This window comes from Microcaecilia unicolor, chromosome 1, assembly GCF_901765095.1.
Source record: "Microcaecilia unicolor chromosome 1, aMicUni1.1, whole genome shotgun sequence".
NCBI classification, from domain to species: domain Eukaryota; kingdom Metazoa; phylum Chordata; class Amphibia; order Gymnophiona; family Siphonopidae; genus Microcaecilia; species Microcaecilia unicolor.
This window is the reverse complement of record NC_044031.1, coordinates 242,891,082-242,908,888: the sequence shown is the minus strand read 5'-3', so window position 1 is coordinate 242,908,888 and position 17,807 is coordinate 242,891,082. Positions and strand designations below refer to the sequence as shown.

At 46.9% G+C, this 17,807-nt stretch overlaps 1 protein-coding gene across 1 annotated transcript in view; it reads right to left on the bottom strand.

The window, feature by feature from the left end:
• Positions 1-17,807, bottom strand: part of LOC115474499 (reversion-inducing cysteine-rich protein with Kazal motifs-like) — a gene marked incomplete at its 5' end in the record, with an annotated part of 272,499 nt that overhangs the window by 228,242 nt on the left and 26,450 nt on the right. The window contains 1 exon segment of the mRNA XM_030210026.1: positions 13,915-13,951. Coding sequence (XP_030065886.1) covers positions 13,915-13,951 — 37 coding nt within the window.

Genomic DNA, 17,807 nt, shown 5'->3' with positions numbered 1-17,807 from the left:
TCTCTTTCTCCCCTTCCTAAGTATGAGTCGGTTCCCGATAAGCCGTGAGGCCCACCTGATTGCCCTATCTTCCCTTTTCTGGAGGTGCAAGTTGGTTGCTGTGTGTGTGTGCAGGGCTCGGTAGCTGGGGTGGTGTATAGTACCTGTTCGGTCCATCCTAGGCCTTGGCCTAAAGGCTATACTAGGCCTCACGACCAGTCTGACACCTTACCTATGGCTAGATAGGCCTGCAGTTCTTTTGTTGTTCTTCTGGAATGGTTTAGGACTTTCCTGGATGAGTTGTCACTACACCCTTGGAGTAATTTGGGCAGGCCAATTCTGGGAATAAGCACCACCGTTCCATATGGAGATAATGGCTCTCTCTGTGGTTCAGTGGAGTCCCAGAGCTTTGGAAATAACATTGTAACCCTTTCCAGACTGATATATCTTTTCTATTCTAAATTTTCCTTTGATCATGGCATAGCATTCTTCTTGAAACTTTGTGGTGACTACTTCACTCTCATAAGTTTCAATATATAGTGAGGTTTAGATTCAACAGGGCTAGCTGCAATCAAGCCCGGCTCTGTTCAATCAGCTGAACCTAATTAATTAAAATTTGGTCAACTGGTTGATAACTAAGAGGGCAGTTACCTTTTTCACATGGGTGATACGGATGTTGGATAACATTGTTCCTTAAATAAAGTAATCAATTAAAATGTTTACTCAGTTTCCCTTTATATAATATATTTTGTATAAAGATTAGAAAACCCGATTGACTTTTGTGCTTTATAGAGAAAGCGAATGGTACATACCTGTAGCAGGTGTTCTCCGAGGACAGCAGGCTGATTGTTCTCACGACTGGGTTGACGTCCACGGCAGCCCCCACCAACCGGAACAAAACTTTGCGGGCGGTCCCGCACACAGGGCACGCCCACCGCGCATGCCCGGCCGTCTTCCCGCCCGTGCACGACTGTTCCCGCTCAGTTGAATGACAAGCAAAAATGAATAAAACGCAACTCCAAAGGGGAGGAGGGAGGGTAGGTGAGAACAATCAGCCTGCTGTCCTCGGAGAACACCTGCTACAGGTATGTATCATTCGCTTTCTCCGAGGACAAGCAGGCAGCTTGTTCTCACGACTGGGGTATCCCTAGCTCTCAGGCTCACTCAAAACAAGAACCCAGGTCAATTGAACCTCGCAACGGCGAGGGTATAACAGAAATTGACCTACGAAGAACAACTGAGAGTGCAGCCTGACCAGAATAAATTCGGGTCCTGGAGGGTGGAGTTGGATTTAAACCCCAAACAGATTCTGCAGCACCGACTGCCCGAACCGACTGTCGCGTCGGGTATCCTGCCGGAGGCAGTAATGCGATGTGAATGTGTGGACAGATGAACACGTCGCAGCCTTGCAGATCTCTTCAATAGTGGCTGACTTCAAGTGGGCCACCGACGCTGCCATGGCTCTGACACTATGAGCCGTGACATGACCCTCAAGAGTCAGCCCAGCCTGGGCGTAAGTGAAGGAAATGCAATCTGCTAGCCAATTGGAGATGGTGCGTTTCCCGACAGCGACCCCTTTCCTATTGGGGTCGAAAGAAACAAACAATAGGGCGGACTGTCTGTGGGGCTGTGTCCGCTCCAAATAGAAGGCCAACGCTCGCTTGCAGTCCAATGTGTGCAACTGACGTTCAGCAGGGCGGGTATGCGGTCTGGGAAAGAATGTTGGCAAGACAATTGACTGGTTAAGATGGAACTCCGACACCACCTTCGGCAGGACCGTAGGGTGAGTGCGGAGCACTACTCTGTTATGATGAAATTTAGTATACGGAGCATGAGCTACCAGGGCCTGAAGCTCACTGACCCTACGAGCTGAAGTAACTGCCACCAAGAAAATGACCTTCCAGGTCAAGTACTTCAGATGGCATGAATTCAGTGGCTCAAAAGGAGGTTTCATCAGCTGGGTGAGGACGACGTTGAGATTCCATGACACTGCAGGAGGCTTGACAGGGGGCTTTGACAAAAGCAAGCCTCTCATGAATCGAACGACTAAAGGCTCTCCAGAGATGGCTTTACCCTCTACACGAAGATGGTAAGCACTAATCGCACTAAGGTGATTCCTTACTGAGTTGGTCTTGAGGCCAGACTCTGATAAGTGCAGAAGGTATTCAAGCAGGTTCTGTGCAGGGCAAGAACGAGGTTCTAGGGCCTTGCTCTCACACCAAACGACAAACCTCCTCCACTTGAAAAAGTAACTCTTTAGTGGAATCCTTCCTAGAGGCAAGCAAGACACGGGAGACACCCTCAGACAAACCCAACGAAGCGAAGTCTATGCCCTCAACATCCAGGCCGTGAGAGCCAGAGACTGAAGGTTGGGGTGCAGAAGTGCTCCGTCGTTCTGCGAAATGAGAGTCGGAAAACACTCCAATCTCCACGGTTCTTCGGAGGACAACTCCAGAAGAAGAGGGAACCAGATCTGGCGGGGCCAAAAAGGCGCTATCAGAATCATGGTGCCGTAGTCTTGCTTGAGCTTCAGTAAGGTCTTCCCCACCAAAGGTATGGGAGGATAAGCATACAGGAGGCCGGTCCCCCATTGAAGGAGAAAGGCATCCGACGCTAGTCTGCCGAGTGCCTGTAGTCTGGAACAGAACAGAGGCAGCTTGTGGTTGGTCTGAGAGGCGAAAAGGTCCACCGAGGGGGTGCCCCACTCTCGGAAGATCTTGCGTACCACTCTGGAATGGAGCGACCACTCGTGCGGTTGCATGACTCTGCTCAGTCTGTCGGCCAGACTGTTGTTTACACCTGCCAGGTATGTGGCTTGGAGAAGCATGCCGAACTGGCAAGCCCAACGCCACATCCCGACGGCTTCCTGACACAGGGGGCGAGATCCGGTGCCCCCCTGCTTGTTGATGTAATACATTGCAACCTGATTGTCTGTCCAAATTTGGATAATTTGACAGGACAGCCGATCTCTGAAGGCCTTCAGTGCGTTCCAGACCGCTCGGAGCTCCAGGAGGTTGATCTGAAGATCTTGTTCCTGGAGGGACCACAGTCCCTGGGTGTGAAGCCCATCGACATGAGCTCCCCACCCCAGGCGAGATGCATCCGTCGTTAGCACTTTCGTGGGCTGTGGAATTTGGAATGGGCGTCCCAGGGTCAATTGGTCCGAATGGTCCACCAGTGCAGTGAAGTGCGGCAACTGGTGGAGAGGTGGATGACATCTTCTAGATTCCCGGTGGCTTGGTACCACTGGGAAGCTAGGGTCCATTGAGCAGATCTCATGTGAAGACGAGCCATGGGAGTCACATGAACTGTAGAGGCCATATGACCTAGGAGTCTCAACATCTGCCGAGCTGTGACCTGCTGAGACGCTCTGGTCTGGGAAGCAAGGGACAGGAGGTTGTTGGCCCTCGCTTCGGGAAGAAAGGCCTGAGCCGTCTGAGTATTCAGCAGAGCTCCTATGAATTCCAGAGATTGGACTGGCTGGAGATGGGACTTTGGGTAATTTATCACAAACCCCAGCAGCTCCAGGAGGTGAATAGTGCACTGCATGGACCGGAGAGCTCCTGCCTCCGAGGTGTTCTTGACCAGCCAATCGTCGAGATATGGGAACACGTGCACTCCCAGCTTGCGTAGATACGCCGCGACCACCATGAGGCACTTCGTGAACACCCGTGGGGCAGAGGCGAGCCCAAAGGGCAGCACACAATACTGAAAGTGCTGTGTGCCCAGGCGGAATCTGAGATACTGTCTGTGAGCTGGCAGTATCGGGATGTGAGTGTATGCGTCCTTTAAATCCAGGGAACATAGCCAATCGTTTTTCTGAATCATTGGCAGAAGGGTGCCCAAGGAAAGCATCCTGAACTTCTCTTTGATCAGGTATTTGTTCAGGCCTCTCAGGTCTAGGATGGGGCGCATCCCCCCTGTTTTCTTTTCCACAAGGAAGTACCTGGAATAGAATCCCTGCCCTTCCTGCCCGGGTGGCACGGGCTCGACCGCATTGGCTCTGCAAGTACCTGCTTGTGATGGGAGCTGAAGGATTGGGCTCCCGGAGGACAATTTGGTGGAGGGGAGGCCAAATTTAGGGCGTATCCGCACCGCACTATTTGAAGAACCCACTGGTCGGAGGTTATAAGAGGCCACCTTTGGTGAAAAAATTTTAACCTCCCCCCGACTGGCAGATCGTCCGGTACGGACACTTTGATGGCGGCTATGTTCCCATGGATCCAGTCAAAAGCCCGTCCCCGGCTTTTGCTGTGGAGGTGCAGGGGGCTGCTTAGGCGCACACTGTTGACGGGAACGAGCGCGCTGGGGCTGTCCCTGTGCCTGATGAGGCCTTCGGGCTGGCTGGGTGTACCTACGCTTGTTGTAGGCGTAGGGCGCAGCCTGCCTGGCCCGGGAAAAACGTCCACCTGCTGAGGTGGATGCTGAAGGCGCCCGGTGGGAGAGTTTGTCGAGGGCGGTTTCCCGCTGATGTAGTTGGTCCACCAACTGCTCGACTTTCTCACCAAAAATATTATCCCCCCGTCAAGGGACATCAGCCAGCCTCTGCTGGGTGCGGTTGTCCAGGTCAGAGGCACGCAGCCATGAGAGCCTGCGCATCACTATACCTTGGGCCGCAGCACAAGATGCCACATCACAGTTGTCATATATACCCCTGGACAGGAACTTTCTGCACGCCTTCAGCTGCCTGACCGCCTCCTGAAAAGGCCTGGACTGCTCCGGCGGGAGCTTGTCAACCAGGTCCGCCAGTTGCTTCACATTATTCCGCATGTGTATGCTCGTGTAGAGCTGGTAGGACTGGATGCGGGTCACGAGCATTGAAGATTGGTAGGCCTTCCTCCCAAACGAGTCCAGAGTGCGAGACTCCCGCCCCGGGGGCGCCGAGGCGGTATCCCTCGAACTCCGTGCCCTCTTGAGAGCAGAGTCCACGACCGCCGAGTCATGAGGCAATTGAGGCCGCATTAACTCTGGGTCCGAGTGGATCCTGTATTGGGACTCCGCTTTCTTGGGGATGGTGGGATTAGATAATGGTCTCAACCAGTTCCGAAGCAGTGTTTCTTTGAGGATATTGTGCAACGGCACCGTGGAGGACTCTCTAGGTGGTGATGGATAGTCGAGGACCTCGAGCATCTCAGCCCTCGGCTCATCCACAGAGACCACGGGGAAGGGAATGCAAATAGACATATCCCTAATGAAGGAGGCAAAGGAGAGGCTCTCAGGTGGCGACAGCTTTCTCTCTGGTGAAGGAGTGGGGTCGGAGGGAAGGCCCACAGACTCCGCTGAGGAGAAATATCTGGGGTCCTCCTCCTCCCCCCACGAGGCCTCTTCCTCGGTGTCGGACATGAGCTCCTGTAGCTCAGTCCTCAACCGGGCCCGGCTCAACTTCGAGGCACCGAGGCCTCGGTGGCGTCGTCGAGCGGTGGACTCCTGCGCCGGCGGGGATGAAGCTCCCTCCATCGACGTCGACTCCACCTGCATGGTGGTTGAGACCGGCGCCGCAAGCAGCGTCGGCGTCGAAGGCCTCGGCACCGGGCTAGAGCACGCAGGCGCCTCCATCAACGGTGCCGAGGAGCACAGTCTGGCGCATCAGCCCTTCCAGGATCCCCGGAAGGATGGCTTGGAGGCACTCGTCCAGGCCCGCTGTCGGGAAAGGCGAGGGGGCCAGTAGAGGTGTCGGTGCCGGAAGCTGTTCGGGTCCAGGAGACGGCACCGAAGTGCTGGCACCCTGGCGTGACAATACCTCTACTACAGAGGGGGACTGCTCCTCCCGGCGCTGCCGCTTCCTCGGCGTCGAATCATCTCTGGCGCCGGGAGCCATATGCACCGTGGGCGACCGATGACGGTGCTTTTTTGTCTTTTTCCGGTGCCCGTCATCGGCGCTCGGTGGTATTGAAGAGGACGAAGTAGATCCCCCTCGGCCTCGAGTCCGACAGGGTTCGGTCCCAAGAGCCCTGGGTAGAGGGAGTGACTGGGGCCGATTGCCCACGCGGCTGCTCACCCCTGCCGTCTCCGGAAGACCGGCAGGCCGACGGAACCTGTGCTCCTGGGGTCGGTGCCTTCGGTGCCGATTTCGTGGACATCGGTACCGAAGATCCAGCCGTCAACACCGATGCCGTCGAAGTCGACGTTGAGGGGCCGGCACAAGTTCCAAAAAGACGGTCCCATAGAACTTGCCTCGCCACCTGTGTCCGTTTCCGTAAACCGAGACAAAATCTCGCGACGAACACGCGATCCGGTTTCCGGGGCTGACAGAGAGAGAGACGAACGCGGCTCTCTCCAGTGCGGAAAAGAAAAGACTGAGCGGGAACGGTCACGCACGGGTGGGAAGACGGCCGCGCATGCGCGGTGGGCGTGCCCTGCGTGCGGGACCGCCCGCAAAGTTTTGTTACGGTTGGTGGGGGCTGCCGTGGACGTCAACCCAGTCGTGAGAACAAGCAACCTGCTTGTCCTCGGAGAACAGCATTATGTGTTCCTTCATACAGCTTATATATCTCTAAAGAGGGCCTCTTTGATGAGAATAGCTCAATTTGCTACTTGTATAAAATGTGGAACCCCTGAAGCCAATCTTAGTCATACGTTCTGGTCTTATACCCTGCTTAACACCTTGCAGTTCAAAGCAGGTAACAGTAACATCAAGAGCCAGAACAAACTTCTGGGAGGACAGTTTAAAAAAACAGCGAGTGACAATTAAAATTATGGTTAAAAATCTTTTTGTAGTACAAATTTCTGAAACAGCAGAGTTAATATTTTTCCTTAGCAACACATAAGAATGAGATAACCAAAATGTCCTGGCAAACTCTCCAGTGACTGGCAGCTTGAAATTCCAGTGTCATCTCAAACATTTTTAAGTCTTTTCCTTCCTCTTGGTGAAGGAAAGAAGCACACAACTGGATAATTTAGCTTTCTGACTCTTAAGAAGACACCAAATGGGAGATGGGAGTATAAATACTTTGAACTATGAACTTTATCTTACCACAACATCATTTTGTATTTGTTTACACCGGAGTCTGTAACGCCTCCCCGGTACTATGTAAGCCACATTGAGCCTACAAATAGGTGGGAAAATGTGGGCTATAAATGTAACAAACAAATAAATAAAATTATATTTTTAAAAACAGGCCAATTTAAAAAGAACTCTAGCCTCAATGGGCAACCAATGAAGTTTAACATAAAATAAAGAAGTTCTGTTGTATTTAATTAAACCAAAAATCAGGTGTACTTCTGCATTCTGTACTGTCTGACTGTGGTCATTTCAGTTGACTCTCAGTACAGCCCAATTAACCAAGACTGCAGTAATCCAACTGCAAGAGTTAAGAGTGCCTGTACCAGAGTCTGGGTTGATCTTTCTCAAAGCAGTTTGGATGCAGTGAAATTTCCTCATCAGAAAACATTATCTCTGTACTAGGAAGGAGATTTGGGCTTCTATAGCAGCTGAACTCTCAGCTAAGCCACCCAAGATCTTTACCAGTGTAGACAGTTTGTAATCTACTTTAATACAAATAGAACAGGGAATACATTCTAATTTATTGTCTAAATCACAGAAATTTGGTCTTATCAGTACTCATGGCCAGATGCACTAAACTTAATGAGCCCTTAAAGAGCCATTAACAAGCAAGTAGTAAACCCTGGCATGCACTAAAGACTTTTTTCCAAGGATGGTAGCAGCTAACAAAAACTTAATGCAGATGAGCAAATCGTGTAGAAACCCTACTGTAATGAGATGCACTAACCCTTTCCGATTGCCTTAACGCTGGAAAACGCTGGAAAATCTAACGAGAGGTCTGTACCTCTCGTTGGGGCTGCACGGGATTGGAAAAATTATTAAAATGTAAAAAAAAAAAAAAATCGGGGGGCAGAAACGGCCAAGTGCTCGTCAGGAGCGTCCTTTATGGACGTTCTTCACTATATAAAAAAAAAAAAATCAAACAGTCTCCGATGCTGTTTTGATAAATGTTCAATAAAGACTTCATATAACTTAAAAAAGTGGAAAAAAAGTGCTCGCCTTTTTTTTTTTTTTTAAACAAAATTATTAGTGGGATTTGAACTCGCCTGCTCTAACCACTCGGCCACAACTATACTTGCTTGGATGTCCCTCCCTTACTTCCAGGTCTCTCAGCTGAGTGAAGCACGGCCAAAATGGACGTTTTTTTTTTTTTAAGTGAAGCTTTATTTAAAAAAAATCAAACAGGCTCCAATGTTGCAGGCTCTTTTTTGGACATCATTCAACCCCGGAATAATAAAAACGTCTTTTTTGGCAGTGCTTCACTCAGCTGAGACCTGGAAGTCCCTGAGCCAATCACAACGTGTTCAGCCGAGCTAAACGCGCTGTGATTGGCTCAAAGACTATGGGCAAAAAGGACGTTTTTATTATTCCGGGGTTGAATGATGTCCAAAAAAGAGCCTGCAGCATCTGAGCCCGATTTTTTTAAATAAAGCTTCGCTTTAAAAAAAAAAACGTCCATTTTGTGCATCCTCTCCCCCCCCCCGCAATAATAAAAACGTCCTTTTTGCCCGTGCTTCACTCAGCTGAGAGACCTGGAAGTAAGGGAGGGACATCCAAGCAAGTACAATTGTGGCCGAGGTCTTGTAATCCAGAGGTGGCGGGTTCAAATCCCACTAATAGTTTTGTTAAAATTGGAGTTATTTATTATTTTCTCCCCGTTTTTATTTATTTGAACATTTGTTATTCTGCCATTCATGAACCTTTTCAAGACTAACAACTTCCAAACTGCACTTGCTTGCTATGAGTGAAATTCAGTCAACACATTAGCAGAAGCCCTGGCTCCGATGCTGCAGGCATTATTGAGTAATAGTGATTGGCTCAGAGACCCGGAAGTCTCTGAGTCAATCACAACGCGTTTAGCTCAGCTAAACACGCTGTGATTGGCTCAGAGACTTCCAGGTCTCTCAACTGAGAGCCTGCAGCATCAGAGCCAGGGTTACCTCACAGGAGGGGGGAAAAGCGTTTAGCTCAGCTCGGCTCAATGCTTTCTTCGCTGTGCTTGGGTGGAAGATGGCGCTGGGCGGATGGAAATCCTAATGACAGTCTCCAGAATTGCTTCTATTTGTACCATGGTAGGTGCAGCGGATGCCTGCAGCATCGGAGCCTGTGATTTTTTTTTATAATACACTACACAGTGAAGAACATCCATAAAGGACACTCCTGACGAGCACTTGGCACTTGAGGCGTATTTGGTATGAGCAGAGCAGCCAGCATAACACTTTGCTGCTCTGCGCATGCTTGACCAGCTGATTCTCCGACTGTTTTACGAGGGAATAGAGAATGCAAGTGAGCTACAACGAGTAGCTCATTTGCATTCCCTTTCCTTGATGCATAGCCGTTCCCTACCGATTCGCTATGGAATTCGGTACGGAACGGCTCTAACGACAACTTTAGTGCATCCCCCCCTGAGTTTTAACTTAGGGTTAAGCATCTATTCTCATAGCAAATGTACACACTTATTAACCCTAGAAAGATCAATCTCTATAGCAGATCTTGATGGAGTAAGTACAGAAATATCATCTGCATACCTATAACAAAAACAAAAATTGCTTTCCAACACATACCCCAACGAGCACAGAAAAACATTGTGGGACTTGATATACTGCCTTTCTGTGGTTTTTGCAACTATAGTCAAAGCAGTTTACATATTATATACAGGTACTTTATTTGTACCTGGGGCAACGGAGGATTAAGTGACTTGCCCAGAGTCACAAGCAGCTGCAGTGGGAATTTAACCCAGGTCCCAAGTCCGCTATACTAACTACTACTCCTATTCTGCTCAGTGGTGTAGCTACGGGGGATCACGGGGGCCTGCCCCCCCCCCCCAAATGGATCCAAGGCCCCTGGTTTAGCTGGTGGGCATCCTCAACACCTGCCAGCTGAAGCATTTCTACAGTGCTGTTCTCCTTACATTGCTTGGCATGCTTCCCTCTCGTCACGTGCATGTTCGGTTTTAGTGAAACTGAGCATGCAAGACACTTTGCGCATGCTCAGTTTCATTTGTTTCATGTATTATGCAATAATAAATAAATAAAAAGACTTAAAATCCTAGTAAATAGAAGATATACTGGGAAGGTTGCCTACAACATAGGTTTTGGCACCCGAATGGATATAGCATTGCATTGGAATGAGAACCGGCTCCCGGAGAGGGAGAATGTATTTCAACAAATGATATAATTTACAGAATTAATCAAATAAATACATTTTAAAATCAAAGATAAACGCTTTCCAAAATATCTAATTAAATTGAAAGCAAAAAATTCCACCTATAAAACTGACCTTTTTAGTATGATTACGTAGCAAAAATACATCTAACAGTCCTCACAGGATTATATTTAGGTACTGTATGTGCATGTATATGTACCAATGTTTGATTTAACTGGTAGTTTTCTACTTTATCCAAACGGGCACTGAAACACTTTTGTATAAAGTGCCAGAAAATGCTAATGCATCATAGGGCAGCTAATCTCGGTGTGCAGCCACTGGTGTCTTAAGCAACATCTGTCTACCACCCACATATACGCTGAGCAAACTCAGTAGAAAGTGTCAAAACACACTGTGATAATGCCTCAATGTGTGACAAACATAAATTTCATAATTAAAGTTCAATAGTGCAAATACAATAATGAAACCATCAACACTTAGCTTAGATGCAATTTAATATATGCAACACTATTCAGGCGAAGGCCCAACAAGGCTCCCTGTTTTAAATTCTGCTTCAGGGACTAAGATCTATTGCTCAACCACCACTTTGCTCCAAACTTCTAAGGAGATACAAGCATCAAAATCCATGGGGAGGATTTTTTTGTTTTCAATGTCATTATTTATAACCCCAAATTCTGATCACCATGTGAAGAATTCATGTAAAAGAGAAACAAGGTTTGCTGGAGATAAATAAAAATGGCCAGTAAGGAAAGGAGGGGGTAGAGGGCTAAAGAGGTCTACACAAAGAAAGTTTTTGAATACTGATTGAAGCAATGGCTTATATATGATATTTTCTCAATAAACAATAACTTTTTTTTTTTAAAGGAGAACACTAAACTGAGGCACTAAACAAACCACTGCATTTGGGAAGAGCCACACGTGCTCAGAGTTGTTCTGTGCCAGTGATATGCGATGTTTTTATCACTTGTGTGCTTGACTCAATCCCACTTGTCGACACGAAGAGTTGTATTCTTAATTCTAGGTATTGTAACCAAGTGATCAGTCTAGAGAAGTGGTTAGGGCAGCTTGTTCCCTTCTCAAGATAACCTGTGAAACACAGTCACAGGACACAGAGATCTACCGAAAAGATCTGTACTGGGACGGGTGCTATTTAACATAGTCATAAATGATTTGGAAATTGGAGCAACAAGTGAAGTGATTAAATTTGCAGATGACACAAAACTATTCAAAGTTGTTGAAACACATGCAGACTGTGAAAAACTGAAGGGAAGACCTTAGGAAACTAGAAGGCTAGGCATTCAAATCGCAGATGAAATTTAATGTGGACAAATACTAAGTGATGCACATTGGGAAGAACAAATCATAGTTACCTGATGCTAGGTTCCACCTTAGGAGTAAGTACCCAAGAAAAAGATCTGGGAGTCATTGTAGACAACACACTGAAATTTTCTGCCCAGTGCAAGGCGGCAGCTAAAAAAGCAAACAGGATGCTAGGAATTATTCGGATAGGGATGATAAATAAGATCAAGAATATTATAATGTCTCTGTATCACTCCATGGTGCAACCTCACCTTGAGCATGGTGTTCAATTCTGGTAGCCGTGTCTCAAAAAAGATATAGTGGAATTAGAAATGGTTCAAAGAAGAGTGACCAAAATGATAAAGGGGATGGTACTTCTCTCATATGAGAAAAAGGCTAAAGAGGTTGGGGCTCTTCAGCTTGGAAAACAGATGGCTGAGGGGAGATATGACTGAAGTCTACAAAATTCTGAGTGGTGTAGAACAGGTAAAAGTGAATCAATTTTTCACTCTTTCAAAAAGTACAAAGACCAGGGGACACAATGAAATTACACGGAAATCATTTTAAAACATAGGAGGAAATGTGTTTTTTTCACTCAAATAGTTAAGCTGTGGAACTCATTGCCAGAGGAAGTGGTAACAGTGGTTAGCATATCTGGGTTTAAAAAAGGTTTCGACAAGTGAGGAAAAGTCAATAGTTATTGAGATAGATATGGAAAAAGCCACTGCTTGCCCTGGAATTAGTAATATGGAATGTTGCTACTATTTGGGTTTCTGCCAGGTACTTATGACCAGGATTGGCCACTGTTGGAAGCAGGATACTGGGCCAGTTGATCTGACCCAGTATGGCTATTCTTATGTTCTTAATTAAGGAAAGCTTAGTTACCCAAAGAAGCAGCAGCCAGATCCCAGGGGAAAGAGACAGAGGAAGGGGGGTTATGGGTATCTGTAGAGAAACTCTGGGAAGGGGACAGTCCTAGTCAGAAGGGGAGGAGCAGAATAGTGCAAACCCCACTCCCCAACCTTAGAATCCTTGTAGGAACAGAGGTCAGACACCAAGAATAGGAAGAAAGAAAAGCCCATACATAGGGGCTCAGGGAAGGACATGTGCCATTTAGCAAAGGAAAGGCACATTAAAACACCTACCTGTGATGAGAGGTAGCAGTATTCCTGGCTAAGATGGAAAAGAGAAACAGTCAAGTGTCTCAGGGAGAGGGGCAGCTGGAGAAATCAGTACAGAGCCAGGACATCTCGATCTCTCTGAGAAGTCCTTCTCCCATGAGTCCTTGGAATCATGGGAGATTATGGGGCTCATTTTCAAAGCACTAATATTTACAAAGTTTCATAGTAAACATAGTTTCTATATTAATGACAAAATGTTTGCAAGAATGTAAAAGGTTTCCTTATGAATGCTTTGGGATTACAAAGGACAACTTGAGGAAAGTTGTTTATGATTTTTACTGCAGGCCAAAAAGGACTTGGGGAAAGATGTTGCAGCCAGGACCTTCAGAGCAGCAGAAAAGTTCTGTTCATTTGAACTGGAACAGTGCTGTGGCAGGATTTTGGTACAAACTGAACTGAAGAAAAGGGTTCAAAGCTCTCAGGAACAGTGTCTGAACAGGACAGAACTGGCAGTGGCCTTACTGTTTGGAACCCTACTAACTGAGGGGTCATTTTACTACAGTGCGCTAATAACGAATTAGTGTGCATTAAGTGCCATGCACCCCATAGGTATACAACGGGCTGCATGGCATTTAGCGCGTGCTAAATCCGTTAGTGTACCTTAGTAAAAGGACCCCCGAGTTTTCTAGGAATAGTGTTAATTAAAAGGGAAACACTGTGTTTATTCTCAAACTTGTATTTTTTGCTTCGGAGTAGATATTTTGAACTTTCAAGAGTATTTCAGGAAGGTAATCCTAAGAGGTTGTTTGCACTATATAAGAACCCCTAGGGCAGGGGTGGCAGGCCACTGAATTTTATACACAAAAACATCATTAACCAGAGTTTTGGCAATTTTAAATACTTTATTTCACAAATATTTTCAGAATAGCCACTCTAGGAATTTGCTTCCATTGTTTTTAGCTAGATTTTTACTTATGTATTTATCACAGGTCTATCGAGGTCTGTACACTTCTGGTTCTGACATTAAATAATGTTGCAGCCTGCCAAGGATAGTACTGACATTCACGTGGCCCTCTGTATAGAAGCTGCCCACCCCTGTCCTAGGGCATGTCTCAGGAAAACTCCATCCAGTTCATCTTTCATCGGACCTGCTCAGCCAGATCCCAATGTTGTGCAACCAGCAGTGGGCAACAACATACAAATGTTTCACTTAAAAAAAAAATAACTAGCACACTATTCTGTGCTTTCTTGATGGAGTTTAGTCCGGGAAGGAACTTGCCTATTCTTCCACTCATGTTGAAAAAAAATAAAATAAATATATGGCAAACATGTGTAACCACTACTCACCTGGCAGCGAGGAATTCACACAGCTCCACACTTCAACCTGAAAAATGAAAACAGCATTCCATGAAAGTGTGGCTTGATTAGCTTCTTTACTGTATCTTTAGTGATCTCTGACTCTACTATCTTGACTACTTTAGGCTGGTTGACTGAAAGTTAAGCACCAATGTTTATGCCTCCTATCTGGAAATGTTTTTTAATCAGACAACCCAGGACCCAGCATACAGAGAAATTAAATCTTACCTGATAATTTTCTTTCCATTAGTCCATCCCACTATTCTAGAACCTGTGGGAATAGTTGCGTCCATCAACCACCAGATGGAGATTGAAAACTGAGCCGAGACATATCTCTTAGCATCCAGTCCAGCTCTTCAGTATTTACATAGACAAGTAGTAAGTAAAAACTCAGAATAAACACAACAACCTTAAACAACTTGCTAACCTAACAATAACCATTCAAGCAAATGTGTGGACCGCTCATCTCTGGACAACTTGTAGGGAACAAGATATATGCAAGAAGCACCATGTAAGGTTACAGTCATTATTTGACCCATTACTTCGCACCAACTAAACATCTCAGAAACCTTTGGTGGGCCTCTGGAACACTGGAATACTGGAAAGGACTGATGAAAAAAAAAATGTATTTCTCCTTCTATTACATAGCTTCCCACTATTCCAGAACATATGGAATGTTTAAAAGCAATCCCTAGAATGGATGGGATCCTGGCGTCGTTTGCTCTGAGGACTGAAGTCCCAAAACCGGCTTCTGAGCACGCCACAAAGTCCATCCTGTAATGCTCAGCAAAAGAAAGGTAAGGTTAAAGCATTTGATATACCGCCTTTCTGTGTTCCAACCAAAGTGGTTTACATGTTATATACAGGTACTTTCTCTGTCCCTAGTGGACTTACAATCTAAAATATGCAGCATCAAGGACCTAGTGACGAGAGATGCCAACAAGCAGAGTTCTCCGTCCAACTCATGAGGAAGGCCACCTCCACCAGACTGTGGTCCCACCTTGCTTGTTGATATAAGCCACCGCCATCACATTGTCAGAGAAAGCTCAGACCAGGATCAGCGCCAGAAAGGAGTGAACTCGCATAAGCCATTCTGCACTGCCTTCAGCTCCAAGCAATTTATCGACCACCAAGGCTCCTGTCTCATCCAGGTGCCCTGTGTCAGATGGAACTAATAAAGAGTTCCCCAACTCGACTTTTTGGAGTCCATTGTCACTGGAAAGGGAACTCGGATGATCAAATCCCTGGCTGTGTCGAACAGAATGCCCAGATACTCCAGTGTCTGTAATAGAGTTATTTATTTTATTTATTTAGATTTTGCTCACACCTTTTTCAGTAGCAGCTCAAGGTGAGTTACATTCAGGTACTTTGGATGTTTCTCTGTCCCAGGAGGGCTCACAAACTAAGTTTGTACCTGAGGCAATGGAGGGTTAAGTGACTTGCCCAAGATCACAAGGAGCAGCAGTGGGATTTGAACCGGCCACCTCTATGATTGCAAGACCGGTGCTCTAACCACTTGGCCACTCCTCCACTCCTGTTAGTCTGCTCTTCTCAAAATTGATCACCCAACCCAATGACGGCAGAAAACAGATAAATCTGTCTGATGCCACACCACTGTCCAAACAGGATGACACACAAATGAGCCAGTCATCGACACAAGGGTGAACTCAGATTCCTGGCGCCAAAGGAAGGTCACCACCACTACCACAGTTTTGGCAAACATTCTAGGTCTTGTGGTAAGACCAAATGGCAAAGCCTTGAACTGGAAGCGAAAGCCGCAAAAACGTAGAAACCTCTGATGCAGCGGCTATATGGGTATATGCAAGTAAGCATCCTTGAGAGCGAGAGTGATGAGAAATGTTCCCACTTGAACCAAGGCTATGACTGCCCTTAGTGTATTTCCATGCAAAAGCAGAAGCAGAAGCAGCGGTTTAGACCTTTGAGATCTAAGACTGGAAGAAAAGTGCCCTCCTTCTTTGGGGCAATGAAGTAGAGTATCTGCCTTGTCCCTATTCGGCCTGGAGAACTGGAACAAAAGCCCAGAGCGCCTTCAACAAGGAGACTGCAAAAAGAGCAGAGTGACCAAGCAAAAAAAACTCCTACTTGTAAACTGTATGAATATCCAGAACCCACCGGTTTGATGTGATTTTGGCTCACTCCTTCCGAAACTCCTTAAGACGTTCTCCCACCGGAGAAAAAGAATGGACCAGCCTCATATCATTGCGAAGCTCGGGAGGCATTGGGCGCTCTAGCTGACCGAGAAGAGGACTACCTGTTGGCATAAAAGGAAGATTAGCATGCCTGAAAGCATGACATGACCATACTGACGATGACTAGGTCTGTACCCTTTGCTGTCTAGAAATCGTTGTCATTTATTTATCTTGCTATATCGTTTCAAATTGTAGTTACAAACAACTACATAGTAACATAAATCATAATAGAAAACAATCATCAAAGAACTCCATCGAATAGATAGGAAAGCAAACTAAAATCGAGATCAAGAGCCCCAGAAGACGGGCAACCAGAGGCTTTCGGCTTATCCTCCAGCAACTGCTGTGGCTTAGTTTTCCCCAGTTCTTTCACCAGGTTACTGAGATCTTCTTCAAATAGCCACTTTCCCCAAAAGGGCAGTTTAACTAGGCGTGCCCCCTTGCTTGTTGGTGTAGTATATCACAACCTGATTGTCTGTTTGAATTAAGATAATTTGGTTGGACAGCCAATCTCTGAAAACCTTTAGATCATTCCAGATCGTTCGAAGCTCCAGGAGGTTGATCTCAAGACCTGTTTCCTGGGTGGACCAGGCTCTCTGAGTGTGAAGCCCATCTACATGAGCCCCCCCCCCCACCCCAGGAGAGATGCATCTGTTGTCAGCACTTTCTGCAGCTGAGGGATTTGGAATGGACATCCCATAGTCAGATTGGATCAAATTGTCCACCACTGTATGGAATTTCAAAAGTCAGTGAAGAGCTAGATGACATCCTCTAGATCCCCCATGACCTGATGCCACTGAGAAGCTAGGGTCCATTGAGCAGATCTCATATGCAAACGTGCCATGGGAGTAACGTGAACTGTGGAGGCCATGTGCCCCAGAAGTCTCAACATCTGCCAAGCTGTGAGCTGCTGAGATACCCAAACCTTAGACACCAGGGACAGAAGGTTGTCCGCCCGTGCCTTGAAGAGATAGGCCCGGACTGTCCTTTTGTCCAGCAGTGCTCCAATGAACTCCAATTTTTGAACAGGGGGAGATGGGACTTGGGGTAATTTATTACAAACCCTAGTAGTTCCAACACCTGAACAGTTCTCCACATGGACTCCCGAGCACCGTCCTCAGAGGTGCTCTTCACAAGCAAATCATCAAGATAAGGGAACGCATGCACCCCCAGTCTGTGTAGCGACGCTGCAACTACTGCAAGGCATTTGTGAACACTCTGGGAGCTAACGCTAGGCCAAATGGCAGTACGCGGTACTGGAAGTGCTGCGTTCCCAGCCAAAATCGAAGATACTTCCTGTAAGCTAGAAGTATAGAGATGTGTGTGTAAGCATCCTTTAAGTCCTGAGAGCATAGTCAATCATTTTCCTGAATCATAGGAAGAAGGGTGCCCAGGGAAACCATCCTGAACTTTTCTCAGGCGAGGAATTTGTTCAGGGCCCTTAGGACTAGGATGGCACGTATGCCTCCTATTTTCTTTTGCACAAGGAAGTACCTGGAATAGAATCCCAGCCCTTCTTCCCCTGGTGGAATGGGTTTGACCACGTGGGCCTTTAGAAGGGCAGACAGTTCCTCTTAATGTACCTGCCTGTGCTAGAACTGTATGAATGAGCTCCCGGTGGGCAATTTGGAGGTTTGGATTCCAGACTGAGGGTGTATCCTAACCGGACTACTT